The 26,979-nt window shown below is 41.6% G+C and overlaps 1 protein-coding gene across 1 annotated transcript in view; it reads left to right on the forward strand.

The window, feature by feature from the left end:
* Positions 1 to 10,068, forward strand: part of LOC148149875 (gasdermin-E-like) — a 30,916-nt gene extending 20,848 nt beyond the window's left edge. Inside the window, exons 4-6 of the mRNA XM_087986883.1 lie at positions 5,516 to 5,714; positions 6,285 to 6,358; positions 8,842 to 10,068. Of these exons, the coding sequence (XP_087843009.1) occupies positions 5,516 to 5,714; positions 6,285 to 6,358; positions 8,842 to 9,081 (513 nt within the window). The 3' untranslated portion in view covers positions 9,082 to 10,068. The remainder of the gene's footprint in view (positions 1 to 5,515; positions 5,715 to 6,284; positions 6,359 to 8,841) is intronic.
* Positions 10,069 to 26,979: the final 16,911 nt, after the last annotated feature.

Genomic DNA, 26,979 nt, shown 5'->3' on the forward strand with positions numbered 1-26,979 from the left:
AGGATGAATGAATTTCATCAATGTAAGATGTTGATTATTCCCTGGAATCTGTGTTGTGAGTGGATTAATTCGTGAGGCATATCAACACTGCGGCAATATAGAGTCAGGGTCACCTAGCAGAGCTAGAATTTACTATCATTGAGGAGTTGGTGAGATGGCTGGTTTGTAATGCCAAGAACGTGAGTGCCTCTCACGCTGTCTGTCTGTCTCTCTGCCTGTCTCTCTTTCCCCCCTCCCCCCTAATAATGAGGTAGACTATAGCAATTTTACTGTCATTGTATACTGGTCAAGCATTAGATCAACATGTGGACAGTCTCCTCAACATAATGTGCAAGACAGTGGTCTAGAGTAATGTTCATTCTTATTGTTCAATCTTGGTAACTCTGAAGAACAGACAATCTCAAACCAGGCATGAAGAAGCAGGTCCTTGGTGTCACTACATTGCTGTACCACTGTAATTTATATATAAAGTTGAAAGGATGTTAGACCACTTATTGAAGGCTTGGTCTTCTCTAATCAGTAGAAGCTAATGACAATAAATAGAAAGTACGGGGGAAACTAATAGCATGAAATGTGGTCAAATGCCTTGCCTGTGATGACCCACAACCAGGGTTTGTCGTGGGGTTAATCTTCCAGAAATCTTTGGATTCTGGAAACTTTCCCAAGGATGTTGGAAGGTAGCAAACATAATCCCACTACTTGGTATTAAAAGAAAAGGAGGAACTTCAGGCCATTTAGTCAAACATTAGGGGGAGATAAAATGGTAGAATCTATTATGGGATCACCGGGCATTTAAAAAGGACGACAAAGAAAGATTTCTTCAACATTTCTTAAAATTATTAAAAAATCATCACATGTTTGAACAAAGTTGATATTTTTCTGAAAGAAAAATAGTGTAGCTCATTTTCATGACCTAGACTCATAAACATGGAATGGTTGCAGCAGAGCTGGAGGCCACTCCAGCTCAATGCTGTCCACACCAGTTCTATGTGAAAGCAAATTCCCTTACCCCAATATCCCATCTTCTTTCCTATAGCTCTGCAAATGTGTAATTATCCTTTTGAAAGCCACTCTCAGGTAAGTGTATTCCAGATCATAATCCATCACTATGTTAAAAAAAACACTTTCCTCTTATCACCTCTTTATTTTGCCAGTCTCTTTAAATTAGGATCCTCTAGTTTTTAACCCTTCTACCAATGGGAAGAATTCCTTCCACCTACTCTATATAAACCCTTCATGATTTCGAGCACCTCAAATAAATTTCTTCTAAACCTTCTCTTCTCCAAAGAGAACATCTTCAGCTTTGACAATCTATTCAGTTACTGAAGCCCCTTATGCCCAAATCATTACTATAAATCTTGTCTGTACCCTCTCCTATGTCTTTACATTGTTTCAAAAGTACAGCAACCAGACTTACACACAGCACTCTAATTGGGGCTTAACCAATATTTTGTAAAGGTTGACCATAACTTGCAGTTGAAATCTGTGTTATTAATGTCAGGTCGTTCTGCTAGAATGTGTGTTTTGGTAACACAAATTCGTTACAACACAATTGACAAATTGGAGGCATTGTTCTAAAGCACCAAGTTTTAAAGTGTGTGTTGGTTATAAAGCAATTCCGCTCTTAAGTGGTGCTGCTATAACGCGATTTTCGTATAACAGTGGATTGCATGTTATAGCAGAACTGACTGTAATTTCTCAACCTGCCCTGCCAGCTTTAATGATTATGTGTAGAAAACCCAGGCGCCCCTACTCATGCAAAGGGATTGCTACTTTATTGACTTTCTCACCCCCCCCTTCAAAAATGTATCACTTTATGTTTCTTCTTTTTAAATTTTGGGTTTTACATACCACGCTTTCCATCAGCATGTCAAAGATGCCATTACTATCCTTCCAGTTCACTTTGCTGTTTAAATTTTTTGATGATGTAACTACTAAGGCGAATAAGGGGGATCCAATGGATGAAGGGTACTTTGGATTTTCAAGAAGCATTCCCAGGTATATCCCTGCATTTCTGACATAAATGCCATAACTTGGAACAATTGTTAACTCTGAGAATTGTAGTGTTAAACTTCTGAAAGAATGTAGATTTGTGGAATTGCCAACATGTGCCAGAAAAAATTTAATGCACAGAAGTCTGGGGTGACTTATTGCAACAGGAATAATATGGAGAAACAATATGAAATGAAGCAAACATTTTAAAGAGGTTGCAGGAGCAGAGGAAATTTGGAATATTTCTGCATAAATCATTGAAAGAGGTAGGACATGTTGTGAGCGCGGGGAAGCATAACACATTTATAATGGTGCAAAGAACTTACGTCAATTCTGTTCTTTTTTAGAAACAAAATATTTCAGCCTCCATTGGAGTATTGTATGTAGTTCTAGGCACTACATTTTGGGAAGGATCCAAAGACATTGGAGAGAGTACAGATAAGGTTTATGGAAATGACTTCACAGATGAAGAAATTGGAGGCTCTTGGAGAAGGGACGATTGAGGAGGTTCAGCAAAAATATTCAAAATCACGAGGGATCTGTCAGCATAAATAGGGAAAAAAGTCTCATTAGTAGAAAAGTCAAGAATTAGAGTGTGCAGATTTAAGGTGATGAGCAAAAGAAGCCTTGGTGGAATGTGGAAAACCTCAATTTATGACATTAAGTAGCTAGGATCAGAAATCACTGCCTGAGAGTATGGCGCAGACAGATTCTGTTAGGGCTTTCAACAGGGAATGAGATCATCAGAAGAGAGGAAAATTTGCAGGTCTGTGGGGAAGAGCAGAGGAGTGGGATTGTAGGTAAATTACTCTTCCCATGCCAGCACAGCCAGGAGTCCGAAGACATGCAGGTTGGGTAGATTGGCTGTGCTAAATTGCCCATTGTGTCCAGGGATATGCAGGCTAGGTGGATTAGCCTGCATATCCCTGGAAATGTAGGGATAGCATAGGATAGTGGGTCTGGGTGGGATGCTGTTTGGAGGGTCAGTGTGGACTTGATGGACTGAATGGTCTGCTTCCACACTGCAAGATCCTTTGATTCAATGGGGAGCCAAATGGATGTCTCCTGTGCTACCATGTACTATAATATACTGTGGGCTGGATTATATGCTGAGCACTGGCTCCCCACACCACAGTAAAAACTTCTGAATAGTTCCCCCACTTCAATTAAGGAGCCAATACCCTTTATTAGTATAAAATCTGAAGCCTGTCTTTAAGCTCCCAGTCAATTGGACACCAGCAGCTTGGTGGCACACAGGATAAATGGCTGATATCAGTTTTGCAAGAGCTCCATGAGAAAGAGAACCCATGGATGCTTCCAGTCTCTGATAACTCTGAGATGTTGCCAGTGGGCCAAGTTGATTGACAAATTGAGAGCAATGTGCTAAGGAGGCAAAACAAGAGAGGACCCCTGGTTGGCACAAGAGACCTGGGAAGGAATCACTTACCCCTGTTCCTTCTTTGACCAGCAGTCCACAGGATTAAACCTCCTGCTAACTTCTGGTTTCAGGGCTGCCCTGTCCCAATAAATTGGAGTAGGGGTGGCATGGCACGTTAATCTACTTGCCTGCTTACCCCCATGAGTGGCTCAACTTTCTTTTGGATTTTTCTATCCTAGTGAACTGAGGTTACTCAATCCTAAAATATATTTCAGGTAAAAGTGGATTAAGTATTAATGGAAGTTTCAGAATATGGGATGGTGCAGGAAGTTGGCGTTGAGGTACAAGATCAGCCATAATTGGTTATTGGTTTAGAATGGCCTATTCAAAACTCCTCTTTTTTTTTATGTTGTTGGGATTTGAAAGGAGCTAAACTTCCTCCCATACTTGCTGGAACTTTTCCATCATTTCTATTTAAGTGCTTACTGCCTGAGAATTTTTTTAAATTATATAGATGAATATTCATTGAATTGTACTCCTTGAAGATTTTGGTAAAGCATGGTACCCATTTGACTGTGTTGTAGTCAAAAATACAGGGTTGAAGTTTCCTTTGAACATCGGGACTTGTTAATGCATCCCAGTTTAGACTATGTCTAGGTCTTTCCTGCCTGCGTGATGTTGGAGGCCCCTGGTAAGGCCTGTCCCACTCGGGACTTTGTGCGGGCCGTGCAGGCTGGAGTTTCGATTGGAGGACCAGAGACTGTGGGTGAGTGGCTATGTCACTGCATGAGATAGATGGATGATATTGATGAGGCATGGAACATCAAAGGTACTGCAAGATGTAAATGGTCTCTGATTTCTAATATGCTTAAAATAAACAGTGAATATGGCTGGCAGGCCACTGTTGCAGAAATTAAGTATGTCTACAGGATGGCTATGGTCTGTTAATTCCATGACTTGGGGAGTGCAATGGAATTAAAGAGACTATTTGAGGTCCTGACCTTTTTCAGGTTATCCTCCTCCTTGAAATTCTGCCTGTGGGAAATTTGTTTCTAAGGCAGGATTATGTTAGGCACTGGCATGCCCACATGCTTGCCTCCAAACCCATTTTCGGTCTCACTGGTAAACTGCAACCCGTAGTCACCACAGAAGGTTGGAAATGATAATAATTTTCAGATGTTGGATGTAACCTGAGTTAGGGGCAAGATTGGAGTATATTGGTTATTGGGTGAATCACATTGCAGAGAAATCTTCATTTGCAAGTGGAAGGTTAATGCTTAATCCACTTTTACCTGAAATATATTTTAGGATTGAGTAACCACAGCTCACTAAAATAGAAAAATCCAAAAGAATGATGAGCCATTCATGGGGGTGAGCAGGCAAGTTGATTAGCGTGCCGTGCCATGCCATTGGCTCCCTTCCACTCATAATTTGCACCCAATTAAAGGCCCATCCCATCCTTGCTCCAATTTATTGGGTGCCAGGACAGCCCTGAAACCAGAGACTCGCATGAGGTTTATTCCTGTGGGCTGCTGGTCAGTCAAAGAAGGAACAGGGGATAAGTGATTCCTTCCCATGTCTCTTGTGCCAACCAGGGGCCCTCTTTTGTTTTGCCTCCTTAGCACATTCCTCTTTCTCGTGGAGCTCTTGCAAAACTGACATCAGCCATCAATCCTGTGTGACAACATCCCACTCCTCTTGAGGCTTTAGTGGCCTGCCTGAACTCTGTCAAATAACACAAGTGGCAGGAGATCACATTGACTGCAAACTAACCAAGAACCATAACTTAGAACAGCAAATATCTGAAGTGTTTTTAACGTGTTTATTTCTGAAGAGTGGAGCCAGTGTACATGTTTTACTGACCAGCGAGAACTGCATGAGCAATGCTCTGGGTTGTAGAATATAATTAAGTTAGTCATTTTCTTCGATTTCGTAAAGTCTCCCCCTGAAAGTGCTGGATGTGAAGGCTTTGTAAAGGCAAATTCTAGTCTGCCCATTTGATACAATGCTAACCGTCATTTGGCCAGGTGAGATGGTATGAGAGTAAGCAACTTTCAAACAATGAAAGTGATTGTACCTATCACTGGTCAGAAAGTGCTTGGCTTTGTACCAGAATTTTTTTCTTTTTTGTTTGGTATTCTGTAGTTGGATAACCTTTCTTCAGAGGAACATCCAAATCTAATAGGACTGCAAGAGCTGGAGGCAACTGAGGCTCAAAATGTCAAGGATATGCTACACATTTTGGGTTATACTTGCCCAAATGAGGATGACTCTTCAGAAAATAAAGATGCTGCAAGATCTGAGCTATTTACAGCTGCATTCTACCTTTTTAGTGCTTTGGATGGTAAGAAAGACATTTCATGCCTCAGGATATTTCTGAAATATTGACAAGTAAATAAAAACATTGTGGATATTTTTTTAGATTATTGGTCTGGAATTGCTCTCGGTGTTCCCTGACTGTTTCTCCAGGAATTCTTCTAATTTCCAATGTAATTTCCTTTTAACTGTTTCTCGTGGAGTTTGAGGGATTGGGTGAACTACAGATTTTACAGGCAAATAAATAACTTTGTAAATAACAATTCTCACTCAGTAAGTTATCATAATTTATCTATTGGCTTCTGTCAAAACTAGTCAATCTTTGGTCAAAGACTATAAGCTGCTGAACGTGGGATTGTGTTTAGACAGAATTAATTTAAACTTTTGGCAGAAAATTCAAAGAATTACCTCAATTTTTTTAATTAAGTTATTTTTGTATGGTATAATTACTAAAGTGAAGCTTTTATTGATGGGAACAATATTTCCTTAAAATAATATTCAATTTTGTCAAATTTACCAAGCTTTGTTATTGATTACAAAGCTACAGTTAAAACTGTATTTGGATTACTTTGTGTCTAACATGCCTCTATTTGTTTAGCTTTGTCTGAAGAAAGTCTTGCAGTTTTGGGTATTTGCTGCGAAATTCAAATTCTTCCAACATTGCTTTATTTGGTAAGTTCATGTAATAATCAACAGCTTACAGTGGACTGTCTCATGTTTTACAATACTTTTCCCTCTGTTGTGGACTGGATGGGGTTATTATTTGCTTGAGCATCATAAGACATTCAGTCACTCTTGCCTTGATGCCTCGATGTCCATTTGTTTCAGTGACATTATTTATTCATTTTCAACTGTCAAACGTTGAATTTCTTGAACTTTGACTTTCACAGCCCTATATCTGCTTGTACAGTTGTGTAATTCAGAGTGGAACAGCGGCATCTTCTTGATCTGAATCCTTCCTTTAGCACAATGAAAGATTTAGTTAAAAGCAAAATCCTGCAGTTACTGGAAATTGGAGAAAGTCAGGTCGGGTAGCATTTGTGGAGTAAATAAGAGACCAAAGACTATTCTTCTTTGGAACTGAAGAAGAATCACTTTTGAACTCAAAATGTTAACTATTTGCTGAGCTATTTTCACGGTTTTTCTCAATCAGCATCTGTGCCAAAACTTATACACAGTGATTTGAAAGTGCTTTAGATCTTTCTTTCTCGTGCTCTCCTCCCTCTCTCACTCCCCTCCTCTCTCGCATTCAAAAGTACAGACTGGTATCCTAAATGGGAATAATTGTAATTTTTGCAGATACATTTCTGAGAGTTATCCCTATCTAGTCATTCAGTCAAAATTGAATATAATCAAAATTGTAGGACATTGAGTTTACAACTGGATATGACTTAGTAATTATCTAGAAAAACATATGATCTTGTCAAGTAACCTGTACCCTGGTCCAGACTAGATAGAAAGGTTGGTCACTCAACAGTGTGCTGTTCTTTCACTCCTCTTCTCAGTGCCCAAGTCCTCTGAAACCACCAAGAGTGTTTACTGGAGTCCTCATTGAGAGTGATTTTCCACTTCTTACTGTACTGAGCTCTCTCAATGTCTCTTATTTTATATCCCTTCTTCCCCAAGGATAAATACTGTGTTGATAGTTAGTGTCTGATAAATGTTCATTTCAAAACACCTTGTAAAGCATCAACTTTTTAATTTCAATCTTGGGTTGAAATTCCCCACCTGGTAGTATCATTTGCCTTTGTTAACTTGTTGAGCTTTGATCAGGGCCAAACTCTGCATGCAATCATTCTTACTTCACCTTTACCCTTGCATATCTCAAGCTTTCTCTCTGCTAGCAACTGTCCACTTTTGCTACCAGATTTAATTCTCAGAAGTTTGGTTATTTGTATTGATTCCACCATCACATCTTTATGTCTAAGCAGTTATTTTTGGGACTTGTTAACAAGTTATTCACAATATTCATTTCCTGTTTTTATTCTTTATCAGCTGTTGAACCGTGGTGTTATTTGATGAAACAGCATTTATTCTGATGCACACTGAACTTTTGTAATTCTGCAGGCATCCTGACTGAGGGCTTATGCTCAAAATGTCAATTCTCCTGCTCCTTGGATGCTGCCTGACTGGCTGTGCTTTTCCAGCACCACACTCTTCAACTCTGATCTCCAGCATCTGCAGTCCTCGCTTTCTCCTAGGCTAGCACATCTTTGTAGAACTGCTGTTTGTTTTGGATATCGGAGTTACACTCTAACCTCCTCTGTCCATTAGCTTCTTCCAAGGCGAGGCACCATTATTCCATCCAAGCATTGTCATTCCAATAGTTTTGTTTTGAGGGTATTAAAGCTTGAGTTAATTTCTAATATATCTTTATTACTTGACTATTCTAATCTACATTTGGTTTGCTTTTGTCATTCTGTAAACTTGACCTTATCCAACCTTTCACCCATGTTCACTGATCTGCAATGGCTCGTGGTCAAGCATTGGTTACATCCTTGACTTTGAAGTTCTCTGCTCGTTTTCTCTCTTGTCTTGCCATTTCATATTTCTATAATCTCCTCAAGCTCCACAAAACATATCTGCGCTCTCTGATTCTGATTGCTTCAGCATCTCTGATTTAAATTGCAGTGATTGATAGCTGTGGCTGTGCCTTCAATTGCCTTGACCCTCGGGTTTTGAATGCCTTCATTAAATTTCTCAGCCTCCCTACATTTTCCCATCTGTTAAAACCACTGTTTAAAACCAACCTCTTTCACCAAAACTTTGGTCATGGGCCCCAATATCTATCTCCTTCGGTGGTTTACCGTTGCATTCTGGTTTGTAATATTCCAGTGAAGTAGATTGGGTTGTTATATTATATTAAGGGACACCATATAAATACAAAGTATTGTTGAACCATTGAGAACTTGGCTTGGTATTTCCTTCAATGCCACAATGCACATCTCTCTTCATTATTTTTTATTTATTTATTTTTCATTAATTGACCATTACTATCTGAAATGCTTTGTCCAGAGAGGTTAAAGGATTATAATTGTTGTGTTATGCAAATTGAGATGTAGAGGATCAGACTGCCAGTTGTGTTTTCAGTATGTCCCCTGGACAAAGGCACACAGGCTTATACCACTCTTTCATAGTCTATTTCCTGCTTTCAGATTAATAACATCCCTGATGATGGAATGCTTCCTGCTGATAATCCAGACCTGCTGCTCTTAAAAGAAGAGGATCATTTTTATGTAACTCAGCGACTATTTGCTTTATCAAATATCTGCCTGGAAAAGAAAGAATCATTCATCCATGTTGTGACTGGCAATCAACCTGGTATGCTTCCAGTGTGCCTTTGCATAGTTCTGCAGGGATTTGCCATTCTTAGTGGGATCAGAAGAGATGCGTAAACAGTCCAAATCTTCAGGCTTGAATGTGTTTCAAAGTCTGTTTTCTTTTTTTTTATGACTTTTAATACTTCATTACCTTCAATATAGTTGTCTTGTAAAGATTTCTGGAATGTGATTAATATTTTGCAAAGGAACAAGATGGAAAATTTAATTGTGAATTCCAGTCAATGGAAAAATGAATCACAGAATTTCAGAATTATTACAGTGCAGAAGGAGGTCATTTGGCCCATCATGCTGGCACATGATGTACATCATGTTCCATTAGCTTATACAATATATTCCATCTTGCAGAAAATTACAATGTATGAAGTTTGTGGTGCCAAATTATAGATGGTCAGTGGAATTGTTCCCTTGGAGTGATTGAAAGTTGTCAGCAAAACATCAGTATTATCAGTTAGTTAGTTTAATTAAGCAAAACAAAATAGCCTTGATTGAATAAGACTAACATTATCAAGAAGAAGAAAAACATTTTAATCCTCATGACACTGTAGTTGAATTATGATAAGGAGTTGATAGTTTAGTGGTGTCAATATCCCCTGTGCCATTAGTTCCATATTCAAAATCTGGAACGCTGATCTATATCTTTCATTTCCAAGTTAAACTAGAATTAATAAGACCTTCAGCTGAAAACACTAATGGTTAATTACCAGAATAGTCCATGTTTGCATTTGCTGAGTATTGATATGAATTTCTGACTAATTTTAAAGGAGTATAATTCCACTAAGCCTAAACACTGTTCTATTGAAAAGTAATTTTATATTTCTGAAAGAAGAATATATTACAAATTTAACATTCAATAGTTTGAAAAACTAATAGCAATTTCTACCAAATTTGTAGCGTTACAGATATTTGTAAACATGAAGTTTGTTTTTCAGTTTTTACATGTATTTTTTGAAGTAGCTTTAATAATATTAGCATCTGACAAACAAATAATGATTGTCGAGGTCACTAACTTTGACATGTTAAAATTAGTACTGAAGTACTGTATCTTGAGCAGTTAGTTCTCATGTTAGTCGCATCAATTTAATAACCCATTGCACATGGAATCTACAGTTTGGAGGACAGTTCTTGATGTTTACTAAAGATGTATAGAATGCCCACTGAGTGGAAGTAGACATTTCAGCAAAAGGGATCGAAAAATAATTTGTAACAGTATTTTTCTTCACTAATCATTCTGTGCTTGGTACTGCAACCTCTATATTTAGGCTGATTTATCTTGTAACAATAATATTTTCAACAGTTCACATGTACGTGCTTAAAATCAGACATATTTGATAGCTGTTGTCATTGATGCTTAATAAAATACTTGCTGCTGTGGTGTATGTATTCCTTCTTTAAATAAATATAAATTTGGGTTCTTAAGAATATAGTGAATTTGAAAAAGATATTTAAAAATTTTTGCTACATACCCACCTGATTCCTATTATATGGTCGCCTGATTTTTCCATATGGAGGAGACGTGTTGATCAACTTCGCAAATTGATTTTCGAATGGTCTGGTAATTCAGATTACACAGGGTTACAACATGGAGACAGATTGCAGAACCGAATCAGTCTTCCTATCTCTGTATTTGCAACACAGTAAAATTAAAACCTTCAAAGACTCTCAAGATTGACAACCAATGATTTCCAACCAGCCTTTTTAAATAACCAGTCCCAGACTCTGCATAATCAATTGTAGATGCCTGTTTGTATCTTAAAGCAAGGACTGCAAATTTATTAACAATACAGTAAATTTAGCAGGTAAAATTAAACCACAAAGTAATCTAACTGGGCTATGCTTTACCCTAAAAAGCTTTTGCTTTTAGCTATGCAGGAGTTCCTCAGGGTAGTATCCTAGCCCAAACGATCTTCAGCTCTTTATCAATGACCTTCTCTCCATCGTAAGGTCAGGATTGGGGATGTTTTCCGATTGATTGATTGACTGTGCAGTGTTCCACACCATTTGTGACTCCTCAAATACCGAAGCAGTCTATGTTCAAATACACGAAGATCTGGGACAGTATCCAAGCTTGGGAGGACAAGTGACAAGCAACATTCTCATTACTCAAATGCTGAATAATGACACCTCCCATAATAGACAATGTTAATGCCCTCCCTAATAACTCCCAGGATGTTGATAGTGGGGCTAATCATTAACAAACTCAACTGGACTTGCCATATAAACACAACAGCTACAAGGTCAGGTCAGAGGCTAGGAATACTGCATTAAGTAACTCATCTCCTGCTTTCCCAAAGCTTGCCCGCCACTTATAAGGCACAGATCAGGAAATATGATGAAATACTCCCCTATTTCCTGGATAGGTGTGGCTCCAATAAGAATTACACTTGACACCATCCAGAACAAAACAGCCCCCTGATTGGTATCTTGTTCACAAGCATCCACTCTCTCCACACTGACACTCAGAGAAGGAACAGCTTGTACTACTGACAAGATGTATTCACCATAAAGATCCTGAGACTGCACATTCTAAACTCAAGATCACTTCCATCCAGAAGAATGAGAGCATAGGAACACCACGACCTGCAAGTTTCCCTCCAAGCCACTCACCATCCTGATTTGGAAATGTATTGCTGTGCCTTTAGTCAAAATCCTGGAAGGCTCTTTCTCAGGACATTGTGGGTCAACCCACAGTAGCTCGAGAAGGCAGCTCACCACCACCTCCTTGAGGGCAACTGGGCTTGGACAATAAATGCTGAATCAGCCATTGATGCTCATATCCCACAAGAGAAATTAAAGAAAAGGGGTTACATGCTATATTAGACCTAGTATTGTGCAATGAGATAGGATTAATTAATGATCTCTCAGTGAATGCACCCCTAGATAGCAGTAACGATAATACAATTGCAAAATGCAATCAGTTTTACAGAAAGAGGGATTCCAAAACTGTTCTCTAAGTTTATAGTTATGGGTTAAGTGTGAAAGTGCTGAATTTGAGAAAGGCTAATTACAACGTTATTTGCAGGAACTAGAGAAATTAGGTTGGGTGTGGCTGTTTGAGGGTAAAACTACATCTGATATGGGAGTCTTTTAAAGGCCAGAGTTCAGGATCAACATGTTCCTGTCATAATGAAAGATAAGGATGGCAATATTCTGGAACCCTGAGTGACTAGAGATCTTGAATGTTTAGTCAAAAAGAAAAAAGGAGGCAAGTTGAAGGTTTATTAAACTGAAATTAGACAAGACCCTTGAGGAATATAAAGGAAGTAGGAAAGAAGTTAAGCAAAGAGTGCTAAAAGGGGCTTGAAATGTCCTTGGCAAGTAGGATTAAGGAGAATCCCAAGGCATTTTATATGTACATTAGGAGCAAGAGGGTAGCTAGGGAAAGACTAGGTCCATCAAGGACAATGAAGGAATTTATGCATGGAAGCAGAGGAAGTAGATGAGGTCCTTAATAAAGCATTTGCATCAGGATTCACAAAGGAAGAGAATATTGATGGCAAGATTAGGAAGGGGTACGTTGATATTGTGGGATATGTTGATATTAAAAAGGTAGAAGGTGTTGGGTATCTTGCAAAACATTAAGGTAGATAATTCCCCAGGGCCTGATTGGATCTATCCCAGGATACTGAGGCAAAGGAGTAGATTGCTTGAGATCTTCATATCTTCTTTAGCCACAAGCAAGGTTCCAGAAGACTGGAGGAGGGGCAAGGGGGATAACCCAGGAAACAATAGGTTTGTGAGTTTTACATCAGTGGTAGGGGAATTACTGGAGAAGATTCTTTGGTACAGGATTTATTCACATTTGGAAAAGAATGATCTTACTAGGGATAGTCAGCAAGGCTTTATGCAGGAGAAGTCCTAGCTCACCAACTTTATTGAGTTTTTTGAGGAAATGATGAAAATGATTGATGAGGGTAGAGTAGGGCAGTGGTTGCTGCTGTCTACATTAACTTTTTTAAAAATTTACTAAAGACAAGGTCCCTCATGGTAGGCATGTGCAGAAGATTAAATCAAATGGGATCCATGGTGAGTTGGTAATTTGGATACAAAATCGGCAGAGGGTAGTTGTGGAGGGGTAACCGAAAAAGAGAAAATGCTGGAAAATCTCAGCAAGTCTGGCAGCATCTGTAAGGATAGAAAAGAACTGACATTTCGAGTCTAACTGACCCTTTGTCAAAGCCTTTGACAAAGGGTCAGTTAGACTCGAAACGTCAGCTCTTTTCTCTCTTTACAGATGCTGCCAGACTTGCTAAGATTTTCCAGCATTTTCTCCTTGTTTGGTTTCAGATTCCAGCATCCACAATAATTTGCTTTTATCCAGTAGTGGAGGGGTGTTATTCTGACTGGAGGTCTGTGAGCAGTGATGTTCTGCAGGGACCTCTGTTGTTTGCAATATATATGAAAGATTTGGGTGAAAAGGTAGGTGGTTCTGATTAGTAAGTGTACAAATGACATGAGAATTGGTGGAGTTGTGCATCGTCAAAGGATACAGCAGGATATAGACTTGTTGAAAGGTTGGGCAGAGAAATGACAAATGGAGTTTAGTCTGGACAAGTATGAGGTGATCCATTTTGGAATGTCAAGAGGAAATTATACAGTTAATGGTAGTCCCGGAAGGAGCATTGATATACAGAAGGTCCTTGGGATTCAAGTCCATTGTTTGCTGACGGTGGCAACACAAATGGATCAGGCGGTAAAGAAGGTGTATGGCATGCTTGCCTTCATCAGTTGTGGCAGTTACTACAAAAGTTGACAAGTTATGTTGCAGCTATATAAAACATATGTTATGGAATATTGTGTACAGTTGTGGTCATCACACTGTAGGAAGGATGTGAAAGCTTTGGAAAGGTTGAAAAGAGGTTTACCAAGATGTTACCTGCAATGGAGTGTAATAGCTATTAAGGAGAGGTTGGACAAACTTGGATTGTTTTCGCTAGAAAATCGGAGGGGGGGGGGCGTCGCAGGGGGTGACTTGATAGAATTATATAAAATTATAAGTGGCATGGATCGGGTGGATTGTCAAATCTTCTTATGGCGGAAATGTGTCATACAAGGGGGCATTGGTTTAAGGTGAGATGAGGAAATTATAAAGGAGGTGTTCAAGGCAAGTTATACACAGAGGGTGGTAGGTATCTGGAACACACTGCCAGGGAAAGCGGTAGTTGCAGATACAATAGCAATAGAATATAGAACAATACAGCACAGAACAGGCCCTTCGGCCCACGATGTTGTGCCGAACATTTGTCCTAGCTTAAGCACCCATCCATGTACCTATCCAATTGCTGCTTAAAGGTCACCAAAGATTCTGACTCTACCATTCCCACAGGCAGCGCATTCCATGCCCCCACCACTCTCTGGGTAAAGAACCCACCCCTGACATCTCCCCTATACCTTCCACCCTTCACCTTAAGTTTATGTCCCCTTGTAACACTCTGTTGTACCCAGGGAAAAAGTTTCTGACTGTCTACTCTATCTATTCCTCTGATCATCTTATAAACCTCTATCAAGTCACCCCTTATCTTTCGCCGTTCCAACGAGAAAAGGCCTAACACTCTCAACCTATCCTCGTACGACCTATTCTCCATTCCAGGCAACATCCTGGTAAATCTCCTCTGCACCCTCTCCAAAGCTTCCACATCTTTCCTAAAGTGAGGCAACCAGAACTGCACACAGTACTCCAAATATGGCCTAACCAAAGTCCTGTACAGTTGCAACATCACTTCACGACTCTTGAATTCAATCCTTCTGCTAATGAACGCTAATACACCATAGGCCTTCTTACAAGCTCGATCCACCTGAGTGGCAACTTTCAAAGATCTATGAACATCGACCCCAAAATCCCTCTGTTCTCCACCTCACTAAGAACCCTACCGTTAACCCTGTATTCCGCATTCTTATTTGTCTTTCCAAAATGGACAACCTCACACTTGGCAGGATTGAACTCCATCTGCCACTCCTCAGCCCAGCTCTGCATCATATCTAAGTCCCTTTGCAGCCGACAACAGCCCTCCTCACTATCCACAACTCCACCAATCTTCGTATCATCTGCAAATTTACTGACCCACCCTTCGACTCCCTCATCCAAGTCATTAATAAAAATTACAAACAGCAGAGGACCCAGAACTGATCCCTGTGTAACTCCACTTGTAACTGGGCTCCAGGCTGAATATTTACCATCTACCACCACTCTTTGACTTCGACCGGTTAGCCAGTTTTCTATCCAATTGGCCAAATTTCCCTCTATCCCATGCCTCCTGACTTTCCGCATAAGCCTACCATGGGAACCTTATCAAATGCCTTATTAAAATCCATGTAAACTACATCCACTGCTCTGCCCTCAATCCACATGCTTGGTCACCTCCTCAAAGAATTCAATAAGACTTGTAAGGCAAGACCTACCCTTCACAAATCCGTGCTGGCTGTCCCTAATCAAGCAGTGTCTTTCCAGATACTCATAAATCTTATCCCTCATTACCCTTTCCATTACTTTGCCTACCACCGAAGTAAGACTAACTGGCCTGTAATTCCCAGGGTTATCCCTATTCCCTTTTTTGAACAGGGGCACAACATTCACCACTCTCCAGTCCCCTGGTACCACCCCCGTTGACAGTGAAGACGAAAAGATCATTGCCAACGGTACTGCAATTTCCTCTCTTGCTTCCCACATAATCCTAGGAAAAAATCCCGTCAGGCCTGGGGGACTTGTCTATCCTCAAGTTGTTCAAAATGTCCAACACATCTTCCTTCCTAACAAGTATCTCCTCTAGCTTACCAGTCCATTTCACACTCTCCTCTTCAACAATACGGTCCCTCTCGTTCGTAAATACCGAAGAAAATACTCATTCAAGACCTCTCCTATCTCTTCTGACTCAATACACAGTCTCCCACTACTGTCCTTGATCGGACCTACCCTCGTTCTCGTCATTCTCATGTTTCTCACATATGCATAAAATGCCTTTGGGTTATCCTTGATCCTATCCGCCAAAGATTTTTCATGCCCTCTTTTAGCTCTCCTAATCCCTTTCTTCATGTCCCTTCTGGCTATCCTGTATCCCTCCACTGCTCTGTCTGAACCCTGTTTCCTCAACCTTATGTAAGCCTCCTTCTTCCTCTTTACAAGACATTCAACCTCCCTCGTCAACCAAGGTTCCCTCACATGACCATTTCTTTCCTGCCTGACAGGTACATACATATCAAGGACACGTCGTATCTGTTCCTTGAAAAAGTTCCACATTTCCACGACATCCTTCCCTGACAGCCTATGCTCCCAACTTATGCTCCTCAGATCCTGTCTTACAGCATCGTAATTACCCTTCCCCCAATTGTAAAACCTACCCTGTTGCATGCACCTATCTCTCTCCATAACCAAGGTGAAAGTCACAGAATTGTGGTCACCATCACCAAAATGTTCACCCACGAACAAGCCCATCACTTGTCCCGGTTCATTACCGAGTACCAAATCCATTATGGCCTCCCCTCTGGTTGGATAATCTACATACTGAGTTAGAAAAGCTTCCCGGACACACTGCGCAAACACCGCCCCATCCAATCTATTTGATCTAAAGAGCTTCCAATCAATATTTGGAAAGTTGAAATCGCCCATGACTACTACCCTGTGGCTTCTGCACCTTTCCAAAATCTGTTTCCCAATCTGTTTCTCCACATCTCTGCTGCTATTGGGGGCCTATAGTAAATACCCAACAAGGTGACTGCACCTTTCCTATTTCTGACTTCAGCCCATACTACCTCCAAAGGCAGATCCTCCTCGAACTGCCTTTCTGCAGCCGTTATACCATTTCAAATTAGCAACGCCACCCCCCCTCCTTTTTTACCACCCTCCCTAATCTTACTGAAACATCTGTAACCAGGAACCTCCAACAACCATTCCTATCCCTCTTCTATCCACATTTCCGTGATGGCCACAACATCGTAGTCCCAGGTACCGATCCACGCCTTAAGTTCACCCACCTTATTTCTGATACTCCTTGCATTGAAGTATATGCACTTGAACCCATCTCTGTGTCCGTAAGTATTCCCTGTCAGTGCTACCTTCTTCACAGCCTCCCTACATTCTTGGACATCCTGACAAACAGCTAGCCTACTTGCTGGACTACAAGTCCGGATCCCATCCCCCTGCCAAATTAGTTTAAACCCACCCGAAGAGTGCTAGCAAACCTACCCCCCAGGATATTGGTGCCCTTCTGGTTCAGGTGCAACCCGTCTTGCTTGTACAGGTCCCACCTTCCCCAGAATGCAGTCCAATTGTCCAAATACCTGAAGCCCTCCCTCCTACACCATCCTTGCAGCCACGTGTTCAACTGCACTCTCTCCCTATTCCTTGCCTCGCTGTCACGTGGCACCGGCAACAACCCAGAGATGACGACTCTGTCTATCCTAGCTTTTAGCTTCCAGCCTAACTCCCTAAGCTCTTGAATGACCTCTCCACCCCTCTTCCTACCTATGTCGTTGGTGCCAACGTGCACCACGACTTCTGGCTGCACACCCTCCCCCTTAAGGATTCTGAAGATACGGTCCGAGACGTCTCGGACCCTGGCACCCGGGAGGCAACAAACTATCCGAGAGTCTCGCCCATGTCCACAGAACCGCCTGTCCATCCCTCTAACTAGAGAGTCTCCTATAACTAGCACTCTCCTCCTCTCCCCCTTTCCCTTCTGAGTCTCAGAGCCAGATCTCGTGCCACTGACCCGGTCACTGCAGCTTTCCCCTGCTAGGCCGTCCCCCCCAACAGTATCCAAAGCGGTATATTTATTGTTTAGGGGAACGACCACAGGGGATCCTTGCACTGCCTGCTTTCTCCCCTTCCCACCTCTAACTGTTACCCAGCTACCTCTGTTCTCTGTCGTAACTATGTCCCTGTAGCTTCTATCTATCACCCTCTCAGCCTCTCGAATAATCCTCAGTTCATCCAACTCCAGTTCCAGTTCCCTAACTCGTTCTGTGAGGAGCAGGATCTGACTGCATTTCCTGCAGATGAAGTCGGCAGGAGTATCGGTGGTCACCCCTACCTCAAACATCTTGCAGGAGGAACATTCCACTGCCTGCGCTGCCATTACTCTACACCTCATCTCCAAAACAAGAACACTGAGTAGCTTACCTGTGGACTTTAAAATTAGGTTAGAGGAGGAGGATGGGAGGAAGGCCCTACTATGTAGGGCCTGGGGTCTAGAACACACCCACTCACATATCAATCACTTACCTTCCCGACCAGCTCTGCGCTCCAACCTCACTTCTGCCCAGCTCGCGCCGCTCTCTGTTTAAGAGACATTTAAACAGGCACATGAACAAGCAGGGAACAGATTTGATTTGATTTGGTTTGATTTATTATTGTCACGTGTACCAAGGCATACTGAAAAGTGTTGCCTTATGTGCTTTGCTGGCAGATTGTACTATACCTGATACCTGATTCCTGATGAAGGGCTTTTGCCCGAATCGTCAATTTTACTGCTCCTTGGATGCTGCCTGAACTGCTGTGCTTTTCCAGCACCACTCTAATCTAGACTCTGGTTTCCAGCATCTGCAGTCATTGTTTTTACCCCGTACTATACAAGTGCATCAGGGGAACAGAACAGAGTGTGGGATACAATGTTACAGCTGCAAAGAAGAGAGATATGGACTGTGGAATAGCATTATGGTTGGCACAGACATGGAGGGCTGAAGGGCCTGTTCCTGTGCTGTACTGTTTTATGATGTCAAGAGCTATCACTCTCACCTCACCATTGGAATTCTGCTGTTTCTTCTATGTATCAACCAAGTCTGCAATGATGTCAGGAGCTGATTGGCTCTGACAGAACCCAAACTGGGTGTCACTGAGCAGGTTATCACTAAGCAGGTGTTGCTTGACAGCGCTGCTGATGGCACCTTTCATCACTTTACTGTTGATCAAGAGAAGACTGAAAGGGCAATAATTGGACAAGTTGGTTTTATCCTGCTTTTTGCATACAGGACATGCCTGGGCAATTTTTCATTGTTGGGTAGATGCAGTGATGTAGCTGTACTGTAACAGCCTGGCTAGAGGAGTGGCAAATTCTGGAGCACAAGTTTCAACATTATCGTGGTTAGCACTGCTGCCTCACAGCACCAGGGTTCCAGGTTCAATTCCAGCCTCGGGCAACTGTCTGTGTGGAGTTTGCACATTCTCCCTGTGTCTGTGTGGGTTTCCTTCGGGTGCTCCGGTTTCCTACCACAGTCCAAAGATGTGTGGGTCCGATAAATTGGCCATGCTTAAATTGCTCATAGTGTTAGGTGCATTAGTCAGAGGGAAATGGGTCTGGGTGGGTTAATCTTCGGTGGGTCAGTGTGGACTAGTTGAGCCGAAAGGCCTGTTTCCACAGTGTAGGAAATCTAATCTAATCTAATCACCGGAATGTTGTCAGGCCCATTGCCTTTGCAGTATCCAGTGACTTCAACCGTGTCTTGACATTATGTAGAGTGAATCAAATTGGCTGAAGACTGTTATCTATGATGCTGGAGACAATTGGAGGAGGCCAACATGGATCATCCACTTGGCATTTCTGGCTGAAGATTGCTGCGAATGCTTCAGCATTGTCCTTTGCACTGTTGTGTTTGGCTCTTTCATCATTGAGGATAGGGATTTTTCAAAGTGCCCTCCTCCAGTGATCTGTTTAAATGTCCATCACTATTTGTAACGAGATATGCAAGGCTGCAGAGTTTAGATCTGATTCACTGGTTGTGGAATTGCTCAGCTCTATCTATTACTTGCTGCTTATGCTGTTAGGCATGCAAGTCATCTTGTTTGGGAGATTCATCATGTTGATACCTCATTTTTACATATGCCCAGTGCTGCTCCTGGCATGCCCTCCTGCACTGTTCATTGAACCAGGATTGATCCCCAGCTTGCTGGTAATAGTTGATTTGGGGATATGCCAAACCCGGAGATTGCAAGTTGTTTGTAGCATGACTCTGCTGCTTTGGTGGCCCACTCTTTCTCCAAGGACCAATAATAGTGACCATGACAGCAAACCATGTCAACTTGGTCCAAGGTTGCCACCTGGATCAGTTCAGTCTCAGCTGGCTGGAGAAACATGTTGCATGTCAGAAGGACATCAATGATCATCTCCATTCTGCCAATGTAAGTGCCTTCATCCTCTCTCCAATCCCTCACATATCGAGTACTAAACCCACTTCCCACCAACACTTACTCTATGGCTCTCACTGTTACCTGCAACATCTTTCCTCACCCACTCTCATCAACCTCTGACAGCGCCAACTCTGCACACCCTCTACAATGCCTCCTCACTCACTCACTCATTAGACTTCTCACTTGCACCAAAAATAATATATTTCTTAATACCAGCCTCTCTCTCATTGCAGGAGGAAAGCAGCCCCAGTAGGACGGAAAGACTTAAGATAGATGGTGGGCACCCTGACATTTGGGTCCTCAACCCCTTTTGAGGAGAGGATCCTGACTCTGACCATTCTGCACAGCTAACTGGCCAAGTCCAAGTTCCTGGCCTGTTTTTGGAGGGTGCTCTTAATGATGCAGCCTGGTCCAATCCATTAGCTGGGCGTGTGTCCCTGAATGCGCAGTGTACTTTCTGGGTTATGACAATGATAGTTACCATTCAGCCTCAAAGTGCAGCTTTGACGTACACAGATCTGAGAGGTGCCATGTGGGTTCTGAGAAGCTGATATTTGTCAGATGCCAATGCCTACGTTGGATGCATGTGACCATACCTACGGAGTATGCCCTGAGATGTTGGGGTCCAGTATCCAATGTGGGTAATCCTTTAATAAAAATTGGAGCTGAAAGCATGAGGTACCACTTCTATGTTTCAATATCCAGTTTCCTCATGATGGGTGGTACAATAAAAAGCTGCATGTTGTGGTTCTGTTTGCCAGGCTGGGAATTTGTGTTGCACCCTGTATAGGTGACATCCTCAGTGCTTGGGAGCCTCCTGTGAAGCGCTTCTGTGATGTTTCCTCCGGCATTTATAGTGGTTTGTCTCTGCCGCTTCCAGTTGTCAGTTCCAGTTGTTCTGAACTGACAGCCAGACTACTACGACCACTAGGACTCATAACAGCACACAAACCAACAGCCATTCTCAGACAACATTGCACCAGGACAAAGGACCCGATACCCAGTATGAACAAAACCAATGTAGTGTACAAACTCCCATGCAAGGACTGCACAAAACACTACATAGGACAAACAGGAAGACAGCTAACGATCCGTATCCATGAACACCAACGAGCCATGAAACGACACGACCAGCTATCCTTAGTGGCCACACACGCAGATGACAAGCAACATGGGTTTGACTGGGACAACACTACTATTATAGGACAAGCCAAACAGAGAACAGCCAGGGAATTCCTAGAGGCATGGCACTCATCCACAGATTCTATCAACAAACACATCGACCTGGACCCAATATACCGGCCACTGCAGTGGACAGCTGGAACTGACAACTGGAAGCGACAGAGACAAACCACTATAAATGCAGGAGGGAACAACACAGAAGCCCTTCACAGGAGGGTCCCAAGCACTGAGGATGTCACCTAGACAGGGGGCGAACATCTGCAACACAAATTCCCAACTCGGCAAACAGAACCACAACAACGAGCACCCGAGCTACAAATCTTCTCACAAACTTAGAAAGCTGCATATTAATGATCAAGACAGTTAATAAAGTTGTTACCATGCATAATTCCCCTAAATAGACAACTTCCTGCGACCTAATGAGAGTTTCAACTGTTCAGAATAGTCACTGGATTTTTCGCACTATCCTGCCACATTTCTTGCCACAGTGCACACCATTCAGGAGCCTATAAGAAGACCATCACAGCAGGCCAAATAAGATACACATTATATACTGCAACTCAACCCAACATAATAGTAACCAATTATTTCACAGGTATTTTAAGATTTGTAGATGAATCAACAATTGTTTTGACAATTCTGAATGAATTTGACCTCTCATAAAGAGCAAAAAAAATCATTGCATTATAACAATTTCTGTTGTTTCAAAAGAGAACAAGTAGTAAAGTGATCGATTTCAGCAGAGATAAATGTGTTCCCAATGTCCTCTTGAGAACAAAAAATTATTTATGCACCAGGAAAACTATAAGAACAGACACATATAATTACTGCCAACAAAATGGTAAACATCTCATTCCCCAGCAATATTTTTCTTTGCACTTGAGTCCATGGTCTCAAACTGCATCGGTGATAAACCATGGTCATTCATAAGAATCTGGAAACCAGGACTCAATTCAGGTGTAATGGCTCAAATATTATAAAGTTTTGGATGGTGCCTTATCAGTGCGTGAACATCTTTGCACAGTTGCATGTCAACCGAAGGAGGAATCACGTTAGAACAAATGACAAGAATATCTATGAAATAACTCTTCAAAGGCCAGCATCTCATCACCAATCACCATTTATTTACAGAAGCATAGCCTTTGATTGTAGCACTGCCTCTTATTGAATCAGGTATTCCAACTCAATATCCTTGACATTCAATCTTTTATATACACGCAGGAGGCTGGGAGAACACAGCAAGCCAGGTAGCATCAGCAGGTAGAGGAGTCGACATTTCAGATGTAACCCTTCTTCAGGACTGGGGGTGTTCCCTGATTGGACCAGATTAACAGCCCAATCAGGGAGCTTGTATTCTATGAAGTCTAGCTGGCTGACCTTGTTACAATCACGATATCCCTCCCCTTCTAGGTCCACAGACACAAGGTGATCCAATTCCTTAGAGAGCCTTCTGGGGTACTTAAACACTGGGTCAGGTTCCTCCAACTCAGAATCCAACACAGGAGGCATATGATGAACGGAAGCACATTTCATGCATTTGGAGTGATTCGGTAGAATTTCACTCCCTTCTTTCAGAAGTAGAAGCATCAAGGCAGCTACTTCCATCATGTCCATGTCTGATTCAGAGGGCTCAACAATGTTTGATGGAGAGGGTGAATCAATGGGTCCTTGAAGTATTTCTGAAAGCTCCGAGGCGCAGGGCAAGATTTACTCCCATACATCTGTGAATTTCCAGTTTTCAAATGGCCTACATACTTATTCAGGACCATTGCACATACCCAAACATTATAAGTCACTGGTCCTGATCTCATGTCGATCATGCCTCTTACCCATGCAAGGCCAAACTTGCACTAAACTTTGTCCCCTGTATCGAACAGTTGGTGGAACCTTGGGTTTGGCATTGGATTTCCTGATGCTGTTTCAAATCCTGCTCCTCCACAGCAGTCTGGGAAGATCAGATTTAATCTGGTATGGAGACTTCTACCCATTAGCAACACTGCTGGAGCTATCTCTGTAGATGCATGTGGGATGGTCCGATAATCAAACAAGCTTGGTATCATATTCACTCCCCATAACAATATGCCATCTTCTACTGTGAACTGATTTCCCAGGGTCCAAAATGGTTTTAATTCTACCCGTGATGGCCATTTGGTTTCCCCCATTAATACCAATTGTTTCAAGTTTGGAAAGGACTGGATCATTTTGTGTTCAATGCCTGATATTTTTAGCTGTGACCAGTAGTGAGTCCCGAAATTACAATGTCATGACTGACTCTTCCATTGGGGCTACCACAGATGATGTATCTTCTAACTGAAGGCAGCTTGATGCAACTTGGCCTTCCAGATGATGATCCAATTTGTAATTATAAACCTAATATTAGAGGCAACTGCTGAATGCAGCCTGAAGCTATGGGTGACACTGCCTTGACCTCTTTAAGCAGACCTTGTAGGGGTTTGGAGTCCATAACTATCACAAATTTGTGCCAATAATGGTGCTGATGAAACTTTCTGATTCCAAACTTGATCACCATCCTTCTTTTTCTATTTGGGCATATTTGTGTTCTGCATTAGCCAAAGTCCTGGATGCATAAGCTATTGGACTTTCCACTCCAGTGGCCACCTACAAGCTAATACCACCTAATGCCATATGGGCAGGTATTTCCAGTGTTCTGAGTTCTGCCTCTACTTTGACCTGTAAGGCAAATGGCACTGGATGAGTCTTGCAGAATCACGGATTGCTTTCTGGCCAACATGCAAAATCACTTTGGCTCTTCTGATAGTCCCCAGACCTTCCTGGAAAACCTCCGGATATTCAAGTAGCTATTTTCTAATCAAAAAATGCTTAACTAATCTGCATAAATCTCCTGCAACCAATTTTGCCCCAACAAGGTTTGGCTGAGACTTCTACTACAATCACCAGTAAACAAACCAGCTGCCATTTATAAGAGACTGGAACAGAGGTTGTAGCTTTAATCTGCAAAGATTCCACGGTATAGATTCTCAACTTAGTTGACGTTTTGTGCAAATTTAAGGACTGGAGTCCAAAGCGGATTTTATTAAAAACTGGTTACTGGATCACTGATATGGCCACACTGATCATATGAACTAGATGGCCATTTAACCAGAAATTTGTCATGATTAGTTCTGATTTGGATGTTGCTAAGCAATTTACCTGTTCCAAATCAGATACAGGTGGAGCTTCCAGGGTCTGAACTCTCCATGATTTAAATCTACTTTAAATGAAGTAGATTTAACTTACTTCATTTAAATCTACGAGGGCTGTTTTGCTCTCCTGAATCCACATATCAAAAACAATTATAATGACTTACCGGGCAGGTTCCTGAAGAAAGCTGTAACTTTTTGGTCGAAACTTGGTTTTGTTTTGAGGTTTTACCATGGGCTGGCCTAGAGTTACTCTTATCTGGGTATTTATGGAGTGAGACTACGCAGTTATCTGCACTGAAGTGGTGTTCCCCAAGCTCAGGTGAACTGGCCAGGATCCTTATTTCACTTGGTGTACCTTGCAACTCAATTGCTCCACTTGCCACATTTTCCAATGACAGTTCAGTTGAGCTTCAATCAGCTGATGATTTTGCGTAGTCACAGAATTAATCCTGCATACCAGATTGTCTCTAAACATCTCATTAAGGGTTAAACCTAATGTTCATGCTTCTACCAGTCATCTTAACTGTAGTTAAAAACCCTTATTTGGATTCTGCTGGTTCTCGAATTGCTGAATAAGAATGATAGAATCTCAGAATTGGAGTTGGGGATTGAAGTCATAATATTCCCTAACTATATCAATCAATTCTTGAAAAGGGTTTAGTGTCTAGTGCCTCAGGAAAAGTTAGGCTGCTAATAACAGAAAAAGCTGCAACTCAACAGGCTTTCAGGAGAATTATGTTTTTTCATCTGCCACAATATCATTTGCTCCAAACATATAATGTAATCTTTCCGCAAGCTGAGCCCTATCCTCGATGGAATGAGTCAAGCCCCCCAAACAGAGGCACAATGTAAGAAAATGCTTGCCCTCAACTTCAAAATGACTGCTGAAGCGAGAATCTTCAGGATTGTGCTATATCACTGAAATAAATCTTCAGAGGCCGGCATCCTATCATCAATCACCTCTATTTATAAGTGCTTAGCCCTTGACAACAGTATAGCCTCTCACTGAGTCAGGAATTCCAGCTCAACATCTCTAATAGTTACACTCCTATGTCACCCAGGGCTCTCTGATTGGACCAGATTAACAGCCCCAATCGGGGAACTCATATTCTATGCGGTTCAGCTGGCTGTCCTCATTACAATCACTACAATCTGATTTCAAAATGTCTACCCTGGCCCAGTGATGCACCTTAGAACCAGAATTTGTGTTGTTATTGGGGTCTCTTGAGTTCAGATACAAATGTCATTTTGGAAGTGTCTTTCACACCCACATATTCTGTGCTCTGCACCTGGCTATTCACACTGGCTTTGGAGGAGATGGAGAATTGTTAACTGCTCCAACACTGGTCCAACTGGTTTCTGAGCAAAGGTTTAATCAATAAATTGGGTGTTTTTGTGTTTTATTTAAAGTTAAATGACAAGCATTTGGCCAGTAAAAAGAGGGCTGAAGGTAAATCAGGAACTGCTAGAAATTATGAAGACTCTAACCTCACCCTCCTTTGAGTACTTGCTGTCTCCTCGGTGTCTCTGTTGCTGTTGTTTCTCGATTTTCCAACAAATCCTTTCTGAGATGTTCAAATCATGTGTAAGTCATCCTGAGGCAAAGAGCCACAAACTGATTCTCAACAGCTTTTATAGCACTGAGCTTGGAAGGGCATTGCATTATTTAAGCAGGTGTGGTTGCCAGTTACCACATAAGTAACCTATCTGCTTCAAAGATCTAAATCAGTTGATTAAATTTAAAACTGGACATTGTTACAAAAGAAGAATTTAATAAAAGTTTAAAGCCTACGTTTAGAGTTGAGCTCTCTCGGTGCCCATTAAGTGATCACTGACAAGCATTAATTGGTGACAAGTTGTGATGGACCCTCATGTACCTTTTCATCCAGCAATTAATTGCTGAGGAGAAAGAGTTATCATTCCAAGCTAACTCTCCTAATTATTTCCCCTTTTCACCAACTCATCCATCATCTCCTAGGAGGGGATTTCAGACCCCCAGCTCTAAATTTTCCTTTTCAATTTTTAAAACAGTTTTGCACAACTGATGTCACATCAATATTAAAGCTGTTCCTTGGTGTTTTCAGCAGGTGGAGCTCAACTACGGAAATACAAGAGCAGAAATGTTTTAAAAAGGTAATCTCTGTCATCCGAACTCAACTTTGCAGTTCTTTCTCCTCGCCCTAACAGGATGTTTGGATGTTTCTGATTTACACTCTCAGATTTTGCAAAGAACTAAATAAAAGATGAATTCCAATGAAATTCCAACTAAATCTGCCAATTGTTTGCTCTCTCACTTGTATAATCTATCTTGTATAATCTGATACTCAGTTTCAGAGCAGTTAATGGAGTTGATAAAAACAAAAACAAAAGAAAGAACAAAGAAAATTTACAGCCTAGGAACAGGCCCTTCGGCCCTCCAAGCCTGAGCCGATCCAAATCTACTGTTTAAACCTGTCGCCCAATTCCTAAGCATCTGTATCTCTCTGCTCC

This window comes from Chiloscyllium plagiosum, unplaced genomic scaffold (assembly GCF_037043375.1).
Source record: "Chiloscyllium plagiosum isolate Xiang-an unplaced genomic scaffold, Cpla_swu_hap1 HiC_scaffold_5, whole genome shotgun sequence".
In the NCBI taxonomy this organism is placed as follows: Eukaryota; Metazoa; Chordata; class Chondrichthyes; order Orectolobiformes; family Hemiscylliidae; genus Chiloscyllium; species Chiloscyllium plagiosum.